The following is a 25,119-nucleotide window of genomic DNA, read 5'->3' on the forward strand; positions in this document are numbered from 1 at the left end:
ACTACAGATGCACTCCAGATTGTTACTGAGAAATGCTAGCCAATAAAGAAATCAATAATAACAATGCATAAAATTATTATGGAAAGTGGTGTTCTTCATTTTGTATGTGACCACTACACTTGGTGCATATGAAAAAATGTAATACAAAACTTTTGAGTTTTTATTTGTGTATTTAACACACTTGATTTGCCTCTTTTAGATAATACCCTGCATTGCCAGCAATACTTCAAAAATAACATTTCAGATTGAAATATGGAACAATGCACTGAAAATAGATTGCAAGTTAGCAAGTACATTAAACATCATCAATCTTCCATGCTTGAAAAGGCAGTCATGTCACAATGTGGAAAAATACAATTACAGTCACAGTCTCAATAGCAGTTTAAACATAAGCAGAGACTAGTCCTGCCCTATAATGAGTAAGACAAGCATGAGCAGGCTGTTTGACTGTTACACCAATGACATATACAATTATTAAAAAAGATCCATTTTACAGTGCAGCAATACACACTGCAATTACAGCAATGGATAGAAATGTACATTTTAAAATTCAAACTAACAAAAGTATGCTGAAATGCTATCCATCTAATAAGATTCTAAGCATTTACATACATGGACACAGACAATTGCATCAAACAAGCTTCGGCAGTTCAGGTCTTTTCAGCACAACACTAAGCATCAAATGCTATTAAACCGGAATCCTACACAAATACAAATGATTCACACAAAACATGGCACCAGAAAACACTCGAATGCTGCAACTGGGTTAGCAATTAAGAAATATATATGGAAATTAAATGCAAATTTACTTTTGTAAATTTCAAGGTTAACTACATGGTTCCACAGTACTTGTATGTAGTCTGTATGCTTCAAGCTTCTTAATAGGAGAAAAGAAAATCAAGTCAAATTCCCCAATAGAAACTGGAATAGAAAACATTATAATTTTGCTCAATTATCATTAGGTGTGAAGGTGTTACTTCAAATGATTAAATAGGCTGGTCAATTCAAGTACATTGCATATGGTCTCTGGAAGAAGCAGACTGAAGGATCAAACGTCTTTTCCTGTTTTGTCTGACAGATTTTAAAGTACTCTATAATAAATCGTATTACAAAGAAAATTAATTGTATTTCCAGGTAATCATTACAATGTGAACTAACTCATGAAGACAAATTGCTGAAAAAGCTCAGCAGGTCTGACAGCATCTGTGCAGAGAAATCAGAGTTAACATTTCAGGTTCTATGACTTTTAAGTCCGATTTCTCTTCAAGATGCTGCCAGCCCTGCTGAGCTTTTCCAGCAATTTGTTTCTGCTTCTAATTTACAGCATTCGCAGTTCTTTTGATTCAACTCAGTTTATGCCTGTATCGTATGTGTGGGAGATTTGTTATCACCCAGGCAGCAATTTTGTCACATATTAAAGCCTGGAATCCATCTTAAATTTTCACTTTGCTGTATGTTCCCAGGCTCAGCTAGATGGCTGACCTTGTAGCTGTACTAGCACCTGATAGTGAACTCTTTCCCAGCATGGGAATGTTCTTTACAAGAATTGATTGTTATACCAACATTGCTTATCAATTACTAACTAGCACTGTCCACCTACGTGACTGGGCCAATAGCCAGCTTACTCATTTTGGTTCAATTAACAGTTCGATAATTGTTAAATGATTGTAACCTATATAATCACACAACTCTCTGCATCCCGTTGGAGTGACTTGTGACCATCGTGGTAGACTTGTTTGTCCCCGTGAGCTCACGAAATAAAGAGTCAATAACTCAAGGTTTGTGTGGTGCCAGTCATTTTCTTTAATTCGGATCAATACGAGCTGAATATTTTCGTCCCGATCCCTAACAGTTTGGCGTGGCCGGCAGGACGTCTATTGTAAGAGGTTACTGGACCTTTCCCTTTTTGACTTTTTATTCAGCCTTCCTGAGTCGTTGGGTTTTATTTGCAAGTAGTTGGCTGGAGTTTTGAGAGTAGTCGGTGGGTAGACTATCGCGAGGATAAGCTTTGTCCACCGCAGGTGGTTTTCTTCCTCTCTTCTGCCACTAGCTGAAATAAGTACATTTGGGCTGTGTAGAGGTTAGTGTTTTAATTCTGATACCTTTTGTATGAGTTTTAAAACACTAGCCTCTACACAGCCCAAATGTACTAATTTCAGCTAGTAGAAGAGAAAAGAAAACCGCCCGCGGTGGACAGAGCTTATCCTGTTTTGTTGCAATAATAAACCCGCCGAGTAATCGCAAAATCATCCTGCTGACTATTCGCAAATAAACCAGCCAACTCCTCACAAATAAAACCCGCTGACTCGGAGGCTGAATTAAAAAGTCAAAAAGGAAACGAAAAAAGGGAAAGATCCGGTAACCTCTTACAATAGATGTCCAGCCGAAGACTCACTTACATCGATGCAAACTAAGGAAAATGACTTGCACCACACAAGCCTTGAGTTAGTGTTTATTTTGTGAGCTCACAGGGAGAGTCATGTCGACCACGATGGTCACAAGTCACTCCCGTAAGATCACGAAATAAAACAGTCAATGACTCAAGGCTTGTGTGGTGCAAGTCATTTTCTTTAATTCGGATCGATACGAGCGAATCTTAGGCTGAATATTTTCGTCCCAATCCCCAACAGTAAGTAAAACAGTCTGAAATTGGTTCCTTTTGTAAAGTTCAGAGACCATTAATATGACCCAATGGAATGAAGTTGTATTAAATAGTCAAATCTTAATACAAATAACAATCTAATTACCCTGAAAAGCAGTAATGACATCTTTTTTCTGAAGTACAGCATTCCTAAGTTTTCAAATACATTACTATAAGTTATTGACCAGTTCCAACACAAGAAAAATAAAAATCTTGCATTATTACTTTTTAAAAATGTTCAAAATGCCAGTAACTATTTACATATCGGTCAAAACAATTAAATTTAAGACTATTCCAAAATTGCTGATCATTTAGGAAAAACTTTGAAAGTATTCCTATTTCTGAGAAAAAATTGTGAATTTGATAGTACAATGTTTTTGACACTGAATCATTTGCATTTGTTTGAAACCTTTACTTACAAACATTTACAGTAGTGAAACCTCTTCCATTTAGTGGACCTTATAAGAGGCAGGGGAAAAGTAAATTAGTGAATGAAATAGTATTTTGACAGGAAATTAAAAAGAAATTAATAAAATTATACTAAATGGATAATGTCAAAGCAGTAATCTACTGAAAGGCAACATAACAGTTACATAACCCACACTTAGAATCTGGACTTTTATACTTCTTAGCCGTGATACTAATATTGAATGTATTTTTAATAAATATGTAAACAAATTTTAGTAAACAAATATGTACTGTTACTGCTGACTGCACTGTTGATTCACTGCTACACTTTTACACGATTGGAACAATACACATTTCAAAATAAGTAAAATAGGCTCTACTTGTAAAACATCTGGACAAAATCCTAATACTGAATACTAATATTCACATTTTACAGGGATGCTTCCAATGGGTTACTTACAGAATACATCAGCTATAATTTTCTTATATGTTTACTAAAGCTGGATATTTCCCAGTATTAACGGCCCAAGTGTCTGACTGATTTAAACTGATTACCACTATTAATAATCATTCAGGACTTCATGGCAATTTTATAATTGATTAGAAGCCATATGAAATCTTAAATTCACACGGAGATTGTTCGACTTTTCTTTGTAACTGACATAACATGATACATTGAGTTCATTGTAAGAGTCAGACCTCAGGCCCCGAATTGAATACTGGCAATCCTTTCTATTTTACCTATAATTTTCTAAGACTACATCAAAAAAGTTCCAAGCCTAAAACACCAGAATATAATTGCTTGAAAAAAAACACTTTTACAAATTTCAAACTTCAGTTTAGTTTTGATAATTCAGAACAAAATTACAGTTTGATAGTATTGAACTATACCATGCTATCTAAGTTCTCTTTGGAGGGTTTTTCTTTTCCATTGTTCGAGTCCTCTGTGGGCATGTACTTGCTCTGGTATTCCTGAAGGATTGTTACAATGTCATGGTGGCCAAAGTGAATTGCCTCATCTACTGGTGTGTTGCCCCATCTAAAATATTTTTAAAAACACACAAGTTAGAGAACCCGATGGGATGCATCATAGGATACTAAACGAAGGAGCAGAGATAGAACAAACACTGGTAACAATCTTTCAAGAATCCTTAGATTTTGGAAAAATCTCAGGATTGGAAACTGCTAACATGACACTTTTATTGAATAAGGGAAGTTTAAAAAAATACTGGTAACTATAAGCCAGTTAGCTGAACATCTGCTATTGGGTAAGTGTTTATTATATTCAAATGTATTACAATAACAGCAATAGCTAAGCATTTAGAAATACATAACATGATCAAGCAGGGTCAGAGAAGATCCATGCCTGTCAAATTTACTTGATTTTTAAAAATTTTAAATCATTCATGGGATGTGGGCATCAGTGGCTGGCCAGCATTTATTACCTGTCCCTAGTTGACCTTGAGGTGGTGGTGGTGAGCTGCCTTCTTGAACTGTTGTCTGGATACTGTCCAGATCTTGTTGCATTTAAACACAAACTGCTTCAAGTGTCTAAGGAGTGTGAATAGTGCTGAATATTTTGCAGTCATTGGCAAACATCCCCACTTCTGAATTTATGATGGAGGGAAGGTTATTGATGAAGCAGCTAAAGGTTGTTGGGCCTAGGATACTACTGAGGAACTCCTGCAGAGATGTCCTGGAGCTGAGATGACTGACTTCCAACAATGACAACCATCTTCCTATGTGCCAGGTATGACTCCAAGCAGAGAGTTTGCCTCCGATACCCATTAATTCCAGTTTTGCCAGAATTCTTGATACCCCACTTGGTCAAATAGAACTTAGAAAAGTACAGCACAGAACATGCCCTTTGGCCCACAATGTTGCATCATGGTTTAATCCTAATATAAAATATAATAACCCCTCAACTCACTGCTATCCATGTGCATGTCAAGCAGTCGCTTAAATGTCCCCAATGACTGTGCTTCCACCACCACAGCTGGCAATGCATTCCATGCATTCACAACTCTGCATAAAGAACCTACCTTTGACGACTCCTCTATATCTTTCTCTTAATATCTTCAAACTATAGCCCCTCGTACCAGTCAACCCTGCCCTGGGGAAAAGTCTCTGGCTATTGACTCTACCTATTCCACTCATTATCTTGTATACCTTGATCAGATCTCCTCTCTTCCTCCTCCTCTCCAGAGAGAAAGGTCCGCGCTGATTCAATCTTTCTTCATAAGGCAAGCCCTCCAGTCCAGGCAGTATCCTTGTAAACCTTCTTTGCACCCTCACCAAAGCCTCTGTATCTTTCCGATCGTAGGGCGACCAGATCTGGACACAATATTCCAAGTGTGGTCTCACCAGAGACTTGTAGAGCTGCAGCAGCCTTGATGTCAAAAGCTGTCACTCTCACCTCACCTGTGAAATTCAGCTCTTTTATCCAATATTTGAACCAAGGCTGTAATAAGGTCAGGAGCTGGGAGGCCCTAGCGGAACCTAAATTGGACGTCACTGAGCAGATGCTATTTGATAGCACTGTTTATGATTTTTCCATCACTTTGCTGATGATCAAGACCTATGGAGCCATGATTAGCTGGGTTGGATTTGTCCTGCTTTTTGTGTACAGGACATACCTGGGTAACTATAGTGGAACAGCTTGGCTAGGGGAGCAGCAAGCTCTGGAATAAAAGTCTTCAGTACTATGGCCAGAATGCTGTCAAGGTCCATAGCCTTTGCAGGATGGAGGAGCACTGATTCATCAGTTGAAGAGGGAGTGGTATGCGGTAATTAGCAGGAGGTTTCCTTGACCATGTTTAACCCAAAGCCATGAGACTTCCTGGGATCTGGAGTCAATATTGAGGACTCCCAGGGCAACTCCCACCTGAGTGTAAACCGCTGTGCTGCCAATGGGATAGGACGTATCCAGGGAAGATGATGGGGTTGTCTGTTAAGACGACATAATCCGGCATGCCTGATTTAAATCAAGGATTCCCCTTCACTGTAGTTGACAGGGACTTCAACAATGTCTGACCCATTTCCAACATTTCTGCCATCACCACTTCTTCTACCAATGAGAACCACAATGGAGTTCCCCAATCCTCACTTTCCCACACCATCCACCAACATTTCCATTATTCCACCAAACATTTTCACACCTCCTTCCCTGTCAGCATTCTGAAGGGATTGTTCTCTGTGAGTCCTGTCCACTCCTCTATCAGCTCATTTGTCTCCTACAGCACCTTCCTGTGCAATTGCAGGTGGTGCAACACTTGCCCTTTTACCTCCTCCTGCCCCAAAAAATCCTTTACAATGAAGCAGTAATTGACTTGTACTTCTTTCAATCCAGTCTCCTGTAAACCACCGTTCATGGGGGAGACAAAACACAGACTGGGTGACTGCTCTGTCTTGAAGCATGACCTTGATTTTCCAGGTACCTACCATTTCAATACACCCTATCATATTCATATTTTTGTCCTAGGCCTGCTGAGGTGTCCCACTGAAGACCAGTGTAAACTAGAGGAATAGCACCTCATTTTTCATTTAGGCACTTTACAGCCTTCTTGAGTCAATGGTGATTCAACAACTTTGGGCCAGGAACTCCATCCTCCATTTTGCACACCCCACCAATACCTCGTTTACATGGTTTTGCTTGCTTATAGCAGAGCCAGTCAATATTCTGCTATTGTCCTTTGCTTTGCAACACCTTTTCCTGTCTTAACCTGACCTTCTGTTCTACTGGCTCCTCCTCACTTCTATCCACAGAAAAAACTTATCACTTTCACATTTTCCCCAACCCTCCCTTCCAGTCTGAAGAAAAGACGTATTGGACTTGAAAACATTCACCTCTGTTCCTCTCCACAGAACCCTCCTTTTCTGCTGAGCTTCTCCAGCAGTTTCCATTTTTTTCAATATCAAGTTAGTGAGACCTAATTTAAAGGGCAGGTTTTGCACAATTTATTGCTTTTATGCAACTTTAAATTAAATAGTGTCAGGTTAAGACCAACTCACCTGTCTTTAGGAAATGGGTTTACTTTGCATGCTTCTAACAAAAAGTGAACCACCTCCACGTGACCTACAAATCAAAATACACAATTAAACTCTAAGCTACATCATCTGGCTCTTCAGGGCTTGTTATTTCTGCAACTGAAAGTTACCTTCTGCAGCTGCTACATGCAGTGCTGTTCGTGAATCATAGTCCCTCTGCTCCATGTCCATAGCAGACAAAGCAAATCTGGAACAAAAAAAAGATAACCGTTTTTGACAGTTTTTTCCTGGTCAAAGACAAAAACATTAAAATGACTTTTTTTTCACTTATAGAAAATGAAAATAATCCACAATGTTTTATTTTAAATGCAAACTATTAATATATGTGGAACCCAAATCCTTTCTAGTTTCTCCAGTTCTAGTCACTCTTTCATGTGACCATCGATTCCAATAATTATTGGAAAGAGCTAATAAAGTTAATGCTCGCAGCCTTGTGAGACAATTTTGTTTTGGCTCAAGGTTATTTTAGCAGTCTCATCTACCTGAAAACAACTCAACGAGCCAAAGGTTTCTTCTTACAAAAACACACCACCTAGAACTGTAAGTCTATTAAGTCAAGCCCACAATAAACCATAAGTGCCCTTTCAGTCACCAGACTAATCGGAAGGTATTACATGCATCTTCCATATCTGGAATATTGAAATATAAGGAAAGTTCAAACTGAACAGCTACATTAGACAGATGTTTAACCAAGTAACTGCGAAATGTTTAAAATACAACCATATGTTTTGGAGAGCAAAGACTATTTTAAAGTGAGATTTCAAATTTGTAGTGAAGTTTTCTTTCAACTATACATGAGCTTGATTACACAGCAGCTGGAGTACTATGTGCAGTTTATCTCTCCATATCTCAGGGAAGATATTATTGCCACAAAGGCTCACCAGATGCATTTCCAAAGTGGCATGACTGTTCTAAGAGGAGAGATTGGGCAAACTAAGCAGTGGACCCACTGGTCAGTCTGAAAAACAACACTCCATCACCACCCTCTATCTAAATGGCTAATTCTCCATGTATTCCATGTGATCTAAACTTGCTAACCAGTCTACCATGAGGAACCTTGTCAAATGTTATACAGAACCCCATACAGATTATGTATACTGCTTTGCCAGCATTAATCCTGTTTGTTATTTCTTCAAAAAACTTAAGTTAGTAAAATACTGTTTCCCATGCACAATGCCATGTTGACTGTCCCTAATCAGTCCTTGCCTAATACATGTAAATCCTGTCCCTCAGGATCCCCTCCAACAACTTGCCCACCACTGTTGTCAGGCTCACCAGTCTATAGTTCCATGGCTTTCCCTTAAAACCAACTGCTTTTCGTCATTTTCCACTTTCAAGGAAATATCAACCTGCACTCCACAACTTTGTTCAGCAACACTTCCCAGGACCTTACCATTAAGTGTATAAGTCCTGCCCTGATTTGCCTTTCCAAAAATGCAGCACCTCACACTTATCTAAATTTTTCTCCATGTGCCACTCCTTGGCCCACTGACCCAACTGATCAAGATCCCATTGTACTCTGGAGGTAACTTTCTTCGCTGCCCACTACACTTCCCATTTTGGTGTCATCTGCAAACTTACTGACTATACCTCGTATGTTTTCATCCAAATCATTTATATAAATGACGAAATGCAGTGAACCCAGCACTGATCCTTGCACTACACCAGTGGTCACAGGCCTCTGGTCGGAAAGGCAACCATTCACCATCATCCCTCTGTCTTCTACCTTTGAGCCAGTTCTGTATCCAAACGGCTTGTGCTCTTGGTATTCCATGTGAACTAACCTTGCTAACCAGTCTGCCATGAGGAACCTTGTTGAACACCTTACTAAAGTCCATAAAGATCACATCCACTGCTCTGCCAGCATCAATCCTATTTGTTACTTTTTCAAGAAACTTAATCAAGTTGCAGCTGTACATAACATGGATTGGGCCACTTTTGGAATATTGTGCGCAGTTCTGGTCTCCTTGCCATAGGAAGGTTGTTTTGAAACTTCAAAAGATTTATAAGAATATTGCCCAGGTTGGAGGGTTTGAACTATAATGAGGGGCTGAATAGCCTGGGCTGTTTTCCCTGGAGCGTCAGAGGCCGAGGGGTGACCTTATAGAGTCTATAAAATCATGAGGGGCATGGATAGGGTGAATAACCAAGGTCTTTTCCCTGGGGTGGGGAAGTCCAAAACTCGAGGGCATAGGTTTAAGACGAGAGGGGAAACACTTAAAAGGGGACCTAAGGGGCAACCATTTTCATGCAGAGTGTGGTGCATGTAGAGATTGAGCTGCTACAGGAAGTGGTGGAGGCTGGTACAATTACAATATTTAAAAGGCATCTGGATATGAATAGGAAGGGTTTATAAAGATATAGGCTAAATGTTGGCAAATGGGATTAGATTCATGTATGATATCTGGTCAGCATGGAGGAGTTGGACCAAAAGGTCTGTTTTCATGCTGTACAGCTCTACCATTCTATGCTTATATTCTCTGGTGATTTGAAAGATGATTTCATTGAAACCTACAAAGTAGGATAGAGAGTGTTTCTCCTGGTCAGAGTCTAAAACATGGGGACACAATTTAAGAATAAAAGGAATAGCTTGAAGGTCCAATATGACATTATTTTACTGAGAGTTGTGAACCATTACAATTCTGTACCATGGTCGAATATGGAAGCTTAATCTTTGAATAGGTTTAAGGTAAAGATCAATAGATTTCTGATGACCTGTGGCATATAGGGTTTTATGGATTGGGTGAGTAAAAGACAGTGAAGTCTTTGATTAGTCATGATCGTACTGAATGGTGGGACAGGCTTGATGGATTGAATAATCTACTAGGATGTGGGATTTCAAGACTAGGACCCATTTTTAAGCTAAGAGGAGAAAGATTAAAAAAAAAGACATGGGGCAATTTTTTTTTAAACACAGAGGGTGGTTCGCGTGCGGAATGAACCTCCTGAGGAAGTGGAGGGTGTGGTTACAACTACAACATTTAAAAGACATTTGGATAAGTATATGAAGTGAAAAGGTTTGGAGGGATATATGCCTGGAGCAGGCAGGTGGGACTAGTTTAATTTGGGATTATGATCGGCATGGACTGGTTGGACCGAAGGATCTGTTTCTGTGCTGTATGAATACGCTCCTTTGTATACATGGATTAGTGGTGCTGGAAGAGCACAGCAGTTCAGGCAGCATCCAACGAGCAGCGAAATCGATGTTTCGGGCAAAAGCCCTTCATCAGGAATAAAGGCAGTGAGCCTGAAGCATGGAGAGATAAACTAGAGGAGGGTGGGGGTGGGGAGAGAGTAGCATAGAGTACAATGGGTGAGTGGGGGAGGAGATGAAGGTGATAGGTCAAGGAGGAGAGGGTGGAGTGGATAGGTGGAAAAGGAGATAAGCAGGTCGGACAAGTCCGGACAAGTCAAAGAGACAGTGCTGAGCTGGAAGTTTGAAACTAGGATGAGGTGGGGGAAGGGGAAATGAGGAAGCTGTTGAAGTCCACATTGATGCCCTGGGGTTGAAGTGTTCTGAGGCGGAAGATGAGGCGTTCTTCCTCCAGGCGTCTGGTGGTGAGGGAGCAGCAGTGAAGGAGGCCCAGGACCTCCATGTCCTCAGCAGAGTGGGAGGGGGAGTTGAAATGTTGGGCCATGGGGCGGTTTGGTTGATTGGTGCGGGTGTCTCGGAGATGTTCCCTAAAGCGCTCAACCCACCGACTCCCACAGCTACCTGGACTACACCTCTTCCCACCCTATCTCTTGCAAAAATGCCATCCCTTATTCCCAATTTCTCTGCCTCCGCCATATCTGCTCCCAGGAGGACCAGTTCCACCATAGAACATACCAGATGGCCTCCTTCTTTCGAGACCGCAATTTCCCTTCCCACGTGGTTAAAGATGCCCTCCAACACATCTCGTCCACTTCCCGCACCTCTGCCCTCAAACCCCACCCCTCCAACCGTAACAAGGACAGAACGCCCCTGGTGCTCACCTTCCACCCTACAAACCTTCGCATAAACCAAATCATCCTTCGACATTTCCGCCACCTCCAAAAAGACCCCACCACCAGGGATATATTTCCCTCCCCACCCCTTTCCGCCTTCCGCAAAGACCGTTCCCTCCGCGACTACCTGGTCAGGTCCAGACCCCCCTACGACCCACCCTCCCATTCTGGCACTTTCCCCTGCCACCGCAGGAACTATAAAACCTGTGCCCACACCTCCTCCCTCACCTCTATCCAAGGCCCTAAAGGAGCCTTCCACATCCATCAAAGTTTAACCTGCACATCCACTAATATCATTTATTATATCCGTTGCTCCCGATGTGGTCTCCTCTACATTGGGGAGACTGGGCGCCTCTTAGCAGAGCACTTTAGGGAACATCTCCAAGACACCCGCACCAATCAACCAAACCGCCCCGTGGCCCAACATTTCAACTCCCCCTCCCACTCTGCTGAGGACATGGAGGTCCCGGGCCTCCTTCACCGCCGCTCCCTCACCACCAGACGCCTGGAGAAAGAACGCCTCAGCTTCTGCCTCGGAGCACTTCAACCCCAGGGCATCAATGTGGACTTCAACAGCTTCCTCATTTCCCCTTCCCCCACCTCATCCTAGTTTCAAACTTCCAGCTCAGCACTGTCTCCTTGACTTGTCCGGACTTGTCTGACCTGTCTAGCTCCTTTTCCACCTATCCACTCCACCCTCTCCTCCTTGACCTATCACCTTCATCTCCTCCCCCACTCACCTATTGTACTCTATGCTACTCTCTCCCCACCCCCACCCTCCTCTAGCTTATCTCTCCATGCTGCAGGCTCATTGCCTTTATTCCTGATGAAGGGCTTTTGCCCGAAACATCAATTTCGCTGCTCGTTGGATGCTGCCTGAACTGCTGTGCTCTTCCAGCACCACTAATCCAGTATTTGCTTTCCAGCATCTGCAGTCATTGTTTTTACCTCCTTTGTATACATGTCTACTTCCTCCTACAACGTTATATGGCAGCATTTGATAAAGACTGCTTATTTTATCACAGGAAGAAAACACAACCTACATCAGAAATTAGCAATGTAAACAGCAAAGGATATCACAAGTCCTCTGAATTTTAATAAGATTGATATAGAGTTATTTGCAATGCTTAAATTTATTTTATACTAAGTTTGGTCTGATGATAGATTATCCTTCCAGATATGCATTTAACTGCTTTGCCAATTGTCTTCTCAATCTCTGTGTTTTGAGTTTCCAAATCCTCCATGAATTTGAAAATGAGTACATTCCATTCAAACCTTGAGCTTAAACAAAACTCAAAGCAACTAAATCACCTATTTACAAAATAGACAGCAAATAAAAAAAAAAGAGATGCATCCCTTTCTATTGCTGTTAGAATCTTTTGTAAATATAGCACGATAATCCAGCATTAAGCGATTAAAGCTGCCATACAGAAAGTGGTAGCTTTCAAATTAGGATATTTACAACTCACAATGAGCATTTTATTTTCTCAGTTATGATTGATTTGTTAAAAAATGAATAGAGCCAAAAACAATAGATACAGCAACGCATAAAAACTTTCAACAAGTGAGAAAGTAGAAAAATACTGGACTTGACAAGGTTTACAATTATTTCAGTACACTCACAGTTCATTACATTCAAACATATGCTTTTATAGTGCTTAAGAAACCAATCTTTTTCAAATGCAGTAACTAAAATAGCACCCAAATATAAAGCTTACATTTGCACTGAACGTGTGACCTCAACAGATAGGAACTACAGTTATTTCGAGATAGCATTTCTTGCTATGGCAAACAAAACTCAATGTCTCCTATAATTCTTTTTAATCTACTGTACTCAGTGGTCCAAAATAGTTAATACAGTTGCAGCTCTATAGCTTAGCTGTTACATCAATTTGTGACCGATAGGCTGGATAAGGGACTAGATTTTTGTCATAGCTCTTTGGTAACAAAACAACTGTGATTTATTAAATCCTTTTTTTGTTCTTCAACTGCTAACTGAGAATGGTTATTCACCCAGGGAAGGCTGAATATGCATAGAATTCACCAAATCTAAATGGAACTGGTGGGTTTCCTGTCTTCTATTATAATTGAAAACTTACAGGGTTTTGGGCTGCTTCATACTGACAAATAAAAAAGCTAACATGAAGAGGACTTTATAGAAGCATTTACAAACACAAGTCCATGCACCATTTCTAATTAGCTAAACAACATGTAGCCTCACATATGAAGCAATCTTTGAAGTTCAACTTTAAATATTACCTTCTAAGTGCAGACACATCTCCAGTATATGCAGCAAAGAGAAGGTTGATCACTGACTTCACCTAAAAGATAGAAAAACACAAAAAAAGCATATTTGTTTTTTATTCATATTTATTTCTACCACTGACTCATGCTTTTAAATATGTCACATATATTAAAATACTATGGGGGAAAGAAACCATAAATACCTTTGCTTTTTGCCACTATTATTTTGAAAACTTGAGTATCTAGGTATTTAGCTGAAAATGTGTTGCTGGAAAAGCGCAGCATGTCAGGCAGCATCCAAGGAACAGGAGAATCGACGTTTCGGGCATAAACCCGAAACGTCGATTCTCCTGATCCTTGGATGCTGCCTGACCTGCTGCGCTTTTCCAGCAACACATTTTCAGCTCTGATCTCCAGCATCTGCAGTCCTCACTTTCTCCTATCTAGGTACTTATGATAAGTTACAATTAGGATAGATCATTCAACGCCTCAAGAGAGAGTTCTATCATTGAGTTCACAGTTGATTTGTATCTCAAAATCATTTACTGCTGTCAATTTATTTCTCAATTCTAAAGTTTTCCTTACTTAAGTCTGAAACCTGGATTTGAGATTCTCTTTTTCAAACATAATTATTGAGTTTTGAAAAAACTATCACTAATTACGTGATTGTCTCTCATCAGATTATTAAATAATACTGGTTTAGTATTCAACACTAAGTCCAACATGATATATTCCTTTGACATTTTTAAAAGATGCAGAAGTTAATCATCTTTACCACTTCAACTTTTTCAGCCAATTTGTACATTTAAATATCCCATGATAACCACCTTTTTTGCTATTTGCTTCCCTGATCTCAGCATTAATATACCCTCATTATTTCTATCTGAAGATTTGTAGACAATTCATACTAGAGTCTGGTGTGTCCCTTGCTGATCCTTAACTCTACCCATACTGTTTCCATTATCTGAGTCAAGAGTCTGGTGCTGGAAAAGCACAGCCGGTCAGGCAGCATCTGAGCATCCAAGTAGAATCGATGTTTTGGGCATAAACCTTTCATCAGGAAGGCGGCTTGTGGGTCAGGGCTAAGAGATAAATGTGAGGAGGGTGGGGTTCGGGGGAAGTACCTAGGAAAGCGATAGGTGGATGGAGGGAGAAGGTGATAGGTCAGATGGATGGGACTGGAGGGCGGTGCCGAATTGGAGGCTTGGGACTGGGATAGGTGGGGAGAGGGGTCATGAGGAAGCTGTTGAGATCCGTATTTATCCCTTGTGGTTGAAGGGTCCCAAGGAGGAATATGAGACGTTCCTCCTCCAGGCATCAGATGGTAACTGTTTGGCGGTGGAGGTGGCCCAGGACTTGCATGTCCTTGACTGAGTGGGTGGGGGAGTTTAAGTGTTCAGCCACGGGCAGTGGGTTTGATGGGTGCAGGTGTCCCAGAGAGGTTATTTGAAACGATCCGCAAGGCAGCGTCCGGTCTCCCCGAAATGGACCCAGATTATTTTCTCCTAGTTGTTTCCATTATCTACTCATTCTGCTGAAATCACATCTTTCTATTATGTCTTTTATCAACGTTGTTACAGCCTTTTCTTTCACAATGTAATATTGCATATATTCAAGTGTTAGTAAATCCTGTGCACAAGTCAACTCCTGACTTTCAGCCAAAGAATTCAAGCTCTATGTACTCACCCTGTGAATCTGCTCATTGATAGAATCATAGAATAGAACACAACTGAAGGCGGCTGTTTAAGCTCCTTGTGTCTGTGTGCATCAACATGTGATGTCAAGTCTACTACCCCATTGGAGCCACCGCATTTTAGTCAATTCCACTCACTCATACAGCAACATGGCATCAGGAAGGAACAGCAGTTACAATAACATATTTTTTGACTTATTTTGCACTTTTAGGAGCAATTTTAGTGGGGTAATGTCTGGACTGGCAATTGTACAATAGTGAGATGATGGTAGAGGTTAGATTCCAACCCGTATAAAAGCGTGTAAAAATCAACAGCCTACTTTTTGGCTAAAAGTTTAGTTTTAGAAACTCAACTTTTTACACAGGTATAAAACGACAGATAGTACATTATCTTTAAGTTATATTTGTCTATCCAATTTACTTGTTTTATTTATTATGTAGATACGTAACTAGAAGTCTTTCATCTGTAACTGTTCCCATCTTGCCCATGTCACACTGTTCTTTTCCCCTCACTTTCTGACTTGGCGTTGATTTACCTCTTCTAATTAATTTAATGACTTATCAGCTATTTTTGGTCAAATACTGTTGTATTACAACAAAACTAATTACCATAAGCACCAAAATAATTGTCCAGCTTTAATAAGATCAATCAGCACTATGAAATATTAATGCTCCATGATAGAAGCTAAAATCATTGATCTCCTAGATCAGAGAAATGGGCAAATAGAACAGCAAGTAGTTTGTAGAATCGCTCCATAATAGCACTGACAGATATAAACAGATTAGGATACTCTGACAGCAAAAGCTGCAGCTTTAAGTTTAATGCAAAACAATGCTGTAAAAATCAACCAAACGGACTTGTGATTGTCCGGTGTTCACATTATGAAGGTATGTTACACAAGAAATACCTAAGAAAAAGCAAATGGCCCCTCAAGCCTGTTCCATCATTCATTACTAATCCTACTATTAAGCCTCACCTCCACTTTCCTGCCCATTCCCCACATCCTTTGATTCCATCACACAAAAAAAATGCCTGATTCATGTACTTAACAATGGATTATTACAATCCTGAATGAAGAAATTTCTCTTTATCTCAGTCCTAAGTGGTCAACACTGTGTTTGCTCCCTCCAAAGCAGTTTTCTCTACAATGGGAAAACAAATGCAGATTGGGTGATTACTTTGCAAGTCACCTCCATTCAGTCTACAAGCATGACCCTGATCTTCCAGTTTCTACCTTAAAGTTACTGCTTTGTTGTCAGGCTCACATTTCTGTCCTTGACCTAGCATAGTTTTATAATGAAGATGAATGCAACCTCACGAAACAGTGTCTCATCTTCCGTTAAGATGCTCCACAGCCTTCTGGACTCAAAATATTGAGTTCAACAATGTCAGACCATGAATGTTGTCTGCGTATAGAAAGAGTGCTGGACAAACTCAGCAGGCTGGCAGCATCATTGGAAAGAGAAAGAAGTTAAGATTTTGAGTTCTATGACTTGGGATTTGAAGCTTAAACTGCTTCCCTTTTCACTGATGCTGACAGACTTGCTGAGATTCTCCAGAACACACTTTTGAATTCAGATCTCCAGCATTCACAGTATTTTGCCTTTATGTGATATATATCTCAATTCTATTTATTGTGCCACATGCCGGTCTTAGTTTTGTTTTCCCATTTTTGGTTTTGGACACAGCTGTTCAATACTGTGCCACATACTTGGAAAAAAGCTTTGTTTTCTTACCACAACTATTAACTCCTTGGTTCTTAATGTGCAAAACATTTATACACTCAATGAAGGTAATAGGAAAGTAGATAGAACGTACAGGGTTGGGTAGGAGAAAAACACTTTGAACAAAATGAAAGCTCAGAACTGGCTGGGAATTGCGCTATTCACAAACAATTCTAAAAAAACCCAACTATCTGTACTCAGTGGCCCTTTAAATTCAGCATCCAGTCAAGTCAGTTTATGAAGGCAATGGTGTTGAATTTTACTCTATCGATCTGGTGCCAGGGGAAATCAGTGAAGGGGATGAGAATTTTCTCTGCACCTCAAGTTAAGTAGAAAACATTCTTTAAAATGGATAAGAAAATGCCCAACTGTTTATGTCCCATCTTTATTCACTCCAGATGTCTCCATAATTCATAGTAACACTTTGCCATGAGACAACTTTCCAGAATAGGCCAAAAATACAGAGCTGTATCACAGAGTCACAGAGATGTACAGCATGGAAACAGACCCTTCAGTCTAATTCACCCATGCCGACCAGATATCCTAACCTAATCTAATCTAATTTGCCAGCACCCGGCCCAGATCCCTCTAAACCCTTCCTATTCATATACTCATCCAGAAGCTTTCTAAATGTTGCAATTGTACCAGCCTCCACAACGTCTTTTGGCAGCTCATTCCATACACATACCACCCTATGTGTGAAAAAGTTGCTCCTTAGGTCCTTTTTATATCTTTCCCCTCTCACCCTAAACCTATGCCCTCTAGTTCTGGACTCCCCTATCCCAGGGAAAAGACTTTGTCTATTTATCCTTTGCATGCCCCTCATGATTTTGTAAACCTCTACAAGGTCACCCCTCAGCCTCTGATGCTCCAGGGAAAACAGCCACAGCCTATTCACCCTCTTCCTATAGCTCAAATCATCCAACCCTGGCAACATCCTTGTAAATCTTTTCTGAACCCTTTCAAGTTTCACAACATACTTCCAATAGGAAGGAGACCGGAATGGAATTGAATGCAATATTCCAAAATAACCTAACCAATGTCATGTACGGATGCAATATGACCTCCCAACTGCTATACCCAATGCTCTGACCAATAAAGGAAAGCATACCAAACAACTTCTTCACTATCTTATGTACCTACAACTCCACTTTCAAGGCGCTATGAACCTGTACTCCAAGGTCTCTTTGTTCAGCAACACTCCCTAGGATCTTACCATTAAGTCCATATGTCCTGCTCTGATTTGCTTTCCTAAAATGCAGCACCTTGCATTTATCTAAATTAGACTCAGAGTGCCACTCCTCAGCCCACTGGCCCATCTGATCAAGATCCCATTGTAATGAGGTAACCTTCTTCGCTGTCCACTACAACTCCAATTTTGGTGTCATCTGCAAAATTACTAACTATACCTCCTATGTTCACATCCAAATCATTTATATAAATGACGAAAAGTAATGGACCCAGCACCGATCCTTGTGGCACTCCATTGGTCACAGGCCTCCAGTCTGAAAAACAACCCTCCACCACCACGCTCTGTCTTCTACCTTCGAGCCAATTCTGTATCCAAATGGCTAGTTCTCCCTGTATTCCATGTGATCTAACTTTGCTCACCAATCTCCCATGGGGAACCTTGTCGAAAGCCTTACTGAAGTCCATATAGATCACATCCACCATTCTGCCCTCATCAATCCTCTTTGTTATTTCTTCAACAAACTCAATTAAGTTTGTGAGACATGATTTCCCACGCTCAAAGCCCTGTTGCCTAACTCTAGTCAGTTCTTGCCTTTCCAAATACATGTAAATCCTGTCTGTCAGAACTCCCTCCAACAACTTGTCCACCACCAACGTCAGTCTCACTGGTCTATAGTTCCCCGACTTGTCCTATCACTTTTTAAATATATATTTATTGAAAAATTTTTTACTCTTTAACAAAAAGAAATTAACAAAAACAAAAAAGTACAAAAATACAGAAATAATACATTATATTAATGTTAACAATAAACTACCTACCACTCTACGAGATACAATCATCTCATATTTACTTTGTTCAAGAAATAAAATAAAACAACCAAATTAAATTAAATCATATTTTGTTACTTCACTCGCTGCACCTCCACCAAAGCTCCTGTCCACGGGAGCAACAAGTATTATACCCATATTTACTGCCCCACCCCCACGCCGGTTCCCGGACCACCATGAACAGTCCTCACGGCTGTATAAAGGCCCTGATCAGTATCGCCAATAGGTCTGTGTTTTTGTAATTTAGAAAGGGCTGCTATGTCTTATAAAATCACTCTGTTCCATGGTGCACCATAGTTGTCAGATAATCTTGGGGGACGTACTCCATCACAAGCCTGTACCATCCTGCAAGACCTGGAGGTTTATTTAGAATGTTCTTCCTTGCAGTGTGTAAGAATGTTAAATTACTTTTGCCCATGCTCACCCAGAGGGGGCAGATTCGGCAGTCCCAAAAGGAGGGATACCAAATCCGTCTGAACTTCAATTCCCAGGATCTTCTCCAGCTTAGTCACTATGGCACCCCAATAACTGTGAATCTTGTAGCAGGACCAAAAGCAAATGTGTGAGAGTGCCTAAGCTAATTTTACATTTGGGACATCATGGAAATCCTCTCTTAAACTTTGCTAAACTCTCTGTGAAGAATCTTCAATTGCATAGTTTGTTGCATACTGAGATTTTCTTCATGATTCTGATTAAATTTCTTCTCGTAGTTCCTGATTACAGATCCCATGGAGTCTCTCCATATCCCCCAAGGCGTTCCCTCTCTGCAAATGGTATATGATACTGTCCGAAAGAGCGTCCCTACATCGGAGCACTCTCTCTATGTCCGACTTATAGGACTGAACCAAGAACATTGTCTTCTTCTGTATATAATCCCTAATCTGAAAGTATTGGAAAAGGTCCCTATTAGGAATCCCATATTTCTGACTGCATTGGTGAGAAGACATCAAGACCTCTCCTTCGAATGAATCTCCCAAACAGGAGTTTCCCTTACCCTCCCATGCTTTGAAGCCGGATTCCATTGACCCTGGCCTAAATCCTGGGGCTCCCACTAATGGGATGACCGGCAAGGTCTTGAACAACTTGCCCTCACTCTGCTGCATTATCCTCATTGCGTTTACCATATTTAAGATAATTGGGCTCTCTCAATGCTCAACCACTGATCTCATCCTATCCATAAACAATAAATTGGGAAGGGACATCTTGCCTGTGAGGCCTCAACATCAAGCCATATTGACCTCAAGTCCTTACGCACCCAGTCACCCACATATGACAACAGGTATCTCCAGATTGCAGGTGTGTATCCAACAGATCCCTGAGCATCCTGTCTACCCCAGGGTCCATGAGATGATTAAAGTTTCCTCCTATAATCATATTGTGCACCTCAAGAGCTATTAATTTAGAGATTGCGTCAACTAAAAATTTGAGATGATGTGCCAGGGGACGTTAAATGTTCAGGATGCCATACTCTTCTGTGTACCAGAGCCTGGAGAATGATGAACTGTCCACGTTCATCCTTGATTTGATCTATCACCTGAAATGGGAGGTTCTTTCACATAGTCTGGCCACTCCTCTGCTTTTGGAGTTGAAGGAGGAGAAAAATACCCTGTCGTATCGCTCCTGCTGTAACTTCAGACGTTCCCAATCAGTTAAACGTGTCTCTTACAGCAGAGCAACCCTTTCCTCCTTAGGTTTTGACAGCACCTTTTTCCTTTTAATGGGGGAAATGGCTCCCCTTCATATTCCAGGTGTACCATCGGAAGAGATCGCTAGCCATGACAACAGGGCAGCACTGCTGCCTCACAGCTTCAGGGACTTGGGTTCGATTCCAGCCTCGGGTGACTGTCTGTGTGGAGTTTGCACATTCTCCCCCTGTCTGCGTGGGTTTCCTTCAGGTACTCCAGTTTCCTCTCACAATCCAAAGCTGTGCAAGCCAGGTGAATTGGCCATGCTAAATTGCCCATAGTGTTAGGTACATTAGTCAGGGATATATATATAAGGGGAATGGGTCTGGGTGGGTTACTCTTCAGAGAGTCGATGTGGACTTGTTGGGCCGAAGGGCCTGTTTCCATACTGTATCTTACCTATCTAATCATGACTGCCCACCACAGCCTGCGGTCCCCTGAGAGGAAGAAGCCCATTCAATGTGCAACCAGTGGAAAAAACACAGACTTTATCAAATCTTAAAACTATCCCTACAAAAACTACTAAAACTAAAAAAAAAAATCCACTACTCCTAACTTAAACAAATAAACACGTAAGCCAAAAATCACTAGAGATCTCTCCCCTCGCCATGGGGGCATTCACTCCCAACTTCACAATCATCCTACCATCTTTCAGTTGAGGCTGTGCCCCAAACCCAAGCAATGTTATTTACACTCATGAAAGTTAGCAATGGATGCCCTCCTGTCCCCCTCCATACCTCAATCCCATACATCTTTACACCAAAGTAGTAACCACCCCCCACCCAGGAAAAAAAATGAAATAACAGGTAATTACCAAATGGATATAATATTAAACAAACCAAATATTTTACTCCAAAGCAATACCAAGCTTATAAGACCAGAAGTCACAAAAAGGGAGAAGAACAAAGAAAGTGGAGAAGGAAAAAAAAAATTATGCCATTGTCCGTAATTATCGTTTCCTCTTTTTCCCTCAGTCCAAGTCAATTATTTTAAGAGAGTTCACAAATTCTTTTGCTTTCTCCACCGAGTTGAGATCCCCATAATTAAAATGCTGTACTGCCATTCTTATCAAAAGACTTCCATTTCTTAATTATGGCCCCAGAAAAGTCATGAAAAGAAAACATTATTCTCAAACCTTTATATACCAGAGCCTGTGGCTCTCTTCCCAGTCTTCTGAATGTTTCTATTATTAACTGCTTTTCTTTATAGTGCTAGAGTCGGGCAGGGGTATTGATCAGACCCAGACCTGTGCATCTCGATCTGGTGGGTCCACTCCACACTCACCCGGCCCGACTAGATCTTCAGCCCCAGCAACTCTGGGAACCACTTCTCCAGGAACTCAACCAGACTCCTGCCTTTTTCATGCTTTGGAAGACCCACTACACGCAAGCTTTTTCTCCAACCTAGACTTTCGAAGTCTTCAACCTGTTTCAGCAGGGCTCGAACATGGTCTTCAAAAGGTTCAGATCTGCCCCTCGGAGTTCTCAGTCGCAGTCTCTGATACCTCGGTCCCTTACTCGATCGCTTCCACAAGTTGATCCAATGACTGAGTCTCCTGCTCATGCTTTTTCAGCATGGCAGAAATTGGCTACAGCGCTGTTTCAATGTTTTCATGAAGTTTTGCAAATTCCATGAATAAACGTTGCTGCTTCACCAAGCTCAAAGGCGTCACCACGGGAGTCGAAGCAGTGGCTGCGGGGGTGTGCCCAACACAGTAGGGGAATGCCCTGCCAGCTTTACACCTTTTGCTCCTTTTCCTTTATTCATCTTCATCTCAACACCAAAGCCTCCAAATCCAAATTTAAAAGATTCTAGGTATTTTGCCTGCTTTATTCTAACAATTTTTCTCAGGGATGGCTAGTGAGAGGGGGGTAGAAGTCCACTGTGCCTGGGGTATATGGTACAGAGAGGAAGTGAGAACTGCAGATGCTGGAGATCAGAGCTGAAAAATGTGTTGCTGGAAAAGCGCAGGTCAGGCAGCATCCAAAGAGCAGGAGAATCGACATTTTGGGCTTCCTGAAGAAGGGCTTATGCCCGAAATGTCGATTCTCCTGCTCTTTGGATGCTGCCTGACCTGCTGCGCTTTTTCAGCAACACATTTTTCAGTATATGGTACAGAATCCAACACAGTAGACTTTTCAGACTGCCGTCAGCTTGAATTCCCCCCCCCCCTTACCAACTTTCTTAAACAGTGGCACTACATTAGCCAACCTCCAGTCTTCCGGCACCTCACCTGTGACTATCGATTATACAAATATCACAGTCAGGGCCCAGCAATCACTTCCCTAGTTTCCCACAGAGTTCTAGAGTATACTTGATCAAGTCCTGGGGATTTATCCACCTTTATGCGTTTCAAGATATACTGCACTTCCTTCTCTGTAATATGGACATTTTTCAAGATGTCACCATCCCTATACTCTAAATCTTTCATGTCCTTCTCCACAGTAAATACTGATGCAAAATACTTGTTTAGTATCTCCCCTATCCCCTGCAGCTCCACACAAAGGCTGCCTTGCTGATCACTGAGGGGCCGTATTCCCTCCCTAGTTACCCTATTGTCCTTAATTTTTTTTGTAAAAACCCTTAACCCTATTTGCCAAAGCTATCTCATGTCTTTTTGCCCTCCTGATTTCCCTCTTAATTATACTCCTACTGACTTCATACTCTAAAGATACACTTGATCTATATTGTCTATACCTTACATATGCTTCCTTTTTTTCTTAACCAAACCCTCAATTTCTTTAGTCATCCAGCATTCCCTATACCTACCAGCCTTTCCTTTCACCCTAACAGGAATATACGGTCTCTGGACTCTTTTTAACATAATATAAAATTGTACACGGTTCACATCAAATGCAAATTAATTCATCATGTAATTATCTGTGCTCGTATTTATTTTCTGCCCTAACACAAGTCTGTAAAGAAACAATTATTTGATTCCATGACCTGCACAAGTGTAATATTGAAAATAAATGATCACAAATTCTAGTTTAGTGTACACTCTGTTTAATAACCATTAGGTCCAAAATTTATGCTGAGAACAACTCAAATATTAAACCAAAAAGATAATTCTTGATTCATCGCTCATGCACATTTGTAACTGGAGCAATTACACATTAAACTTTTAAAAAAATTGCTGCAACTGTCATCTGCTTCACCCTAACATGGAGTATCAAGTATGCTTACCCATTAGCAAAACAAATCAGAACAAATCATTAAGACTTAATTTGCTAGGCCAGTCAGAACCATACTCGTCTACCCTTCAAGTTAAAATGGTTTTTATGTTCCTGCACTGGATATTTGCAAAGCACAAAATTTTCATTTGATTTTTCAACTATTTATACCCTGATAAAGCAGCTAAAATCTGTAAAACAATAAGAGTCACGTACACGAAGAAGTTGATCCACTAGAAGGATCAGATGTGATGCTTGTGGATCCAGTGATTTTATGGCATAGGTTGACAGGCAAAATTGAATGTCCTCAATCTGTGGGGTAATACTTCTGGGATTGTGAAGAACTCTGGATAACTCCGTCTACCATTTTAATTTTACCTGCCATACACGGGTCTACTAAAACAAGTCCTAGTTCTAAAACAATGACAAAACCAATCAATCTGTCCAGCAGGCGTGTGACTATTAACACTCAACCAGAAGGTAAATATTTTAATCTTCCCATTTTTCAAAATTATCTTTCTAGTATTAACCTGTTTTGATTTTTATTATGAATTCATTATTCTATTCTTATTTTATAAAATATATATACACACACACACACGACCAAGACACCTGTGACAGTGGGGTGAGGAGAAAGGGTACAGAAGGAGAGGAGAGCTCTTTCTCACTTAGTGGTGATAGAGGATGGTGAAGAGAGCGAAGTGAGAGTAGTGGTGGCGGGGGAGCTATTAATGCAGATTGTTTTACACTTTCAGGATTGGACAGTGTGGCCATTCCCACTATTAAAACCTACTGCAATGATTTAAAGGGCCTCTCAGCTGTCAGTGATCTTTGGGAGCTCTGCAGCAGCCCCTGGTGACTTGTAGAGGGTCACAATCCACAGATTGGGAAGCCTTGAACTCTCTTTCAAATGCTCTATATGGCAATGAATTCAAGATGCGTAGCTCTCTCTGTAAAGGAATTCCTTCTAAATACTTTGATCTAGTGACTGCTGTTATATATTAATTTTCCAGTTTGGACCCGAAGAAGTAGACAGTTTCTCAAATCCACTCAATAAAACATTTTCATGATGAAAACAAAATTATGTGCCTGCAGAAAATCTGAAGTAAAAAGAGAATGCTGGAAACGTTCAGCAGATCTGATTTCACCTATGGAAACAAATAGCAAGTTCAGCTCCAAGGTGAAGATCCATTTCATACCTGTGATGAGGGACAAGAAGAAATGTAACAGTACCACCAACAGTTCCTTTTCCTCAGCTACATGCCACTACATAGGGCAATTAGGAAGGATATAGTTTCAGCTGGAAGGAGATTAGGACCCCAAAAAGCAACGGTCAGGTCTCTTGACACGTCAGAGCGCCTTTCATGGTGAATCACTGCTGACATCTGCTGCATTGTGGAAAGAGACTGCCTACAGTTGAGTGTCTGTTATGCAATGAAATCCACAGTTTACAAGCTATTGTCTGCACTAATTGTAGTTTCAAACTCTGATTTCTTT

The 25,119-nt window shown here is 40.8% G+C and overlaps 1 protein-coding gene across 1 annotated transcript in view; it reads right to left on the minus strand.

The window, feature by feature from the left end:
• Positions 1-2,130: 2,130 nt before the first annotated feature.
• The window catches only part of LOC140482067 (glutaminase kidney isoform, mitochondrial-like), a 130,365-nt gene continuing 107,376 nt past the window's right edge, over positions 2,131-25,119 (minus strand). The window contains exons 15-19 of the mRNA XM_072578976.1: positions 13,343-13,404; positions 7,207-7,283; positions 7,061-7,124; positions 3,941-4,088; positions 2,131-3,099 (exon numbers count right to left, since the gene is read on the minus strand). Coding sequence (XP_072435077.1) covers positions 3,091-3,099; positions 3,941-4,088; positions 7,061-7,124; positions 7,207-7,283; positions 13,343-13,404 — 360 coding nt within the window. The 3' untranslated portion in view covers positions 2,131-3,090. The remainder of the gene's footprint in view (positions 3,100-3,940; positions 4,089-7,060; positions 7,125-7,206; positions 7,284-13,342; positions 13,405-25,119) is intronic.

The sequence above is a fragment of the Chiloscyllium punctatum genome, chromosome 10 (genome assembly GCF_047496795.1).
Source record: "Chiloscyllium punctatum isolate Juve2018m chromosome 10, sChiPun1.3, whole genome shotgun sequence".
Classification (NCBI taxonomy): Eukaryota; Metazoa; Chordata; class Chondrichthyes; order Orectolobiformes; family Hemiscylliidae; genus Chiloscyllium; species Chiloscyllium punctatum.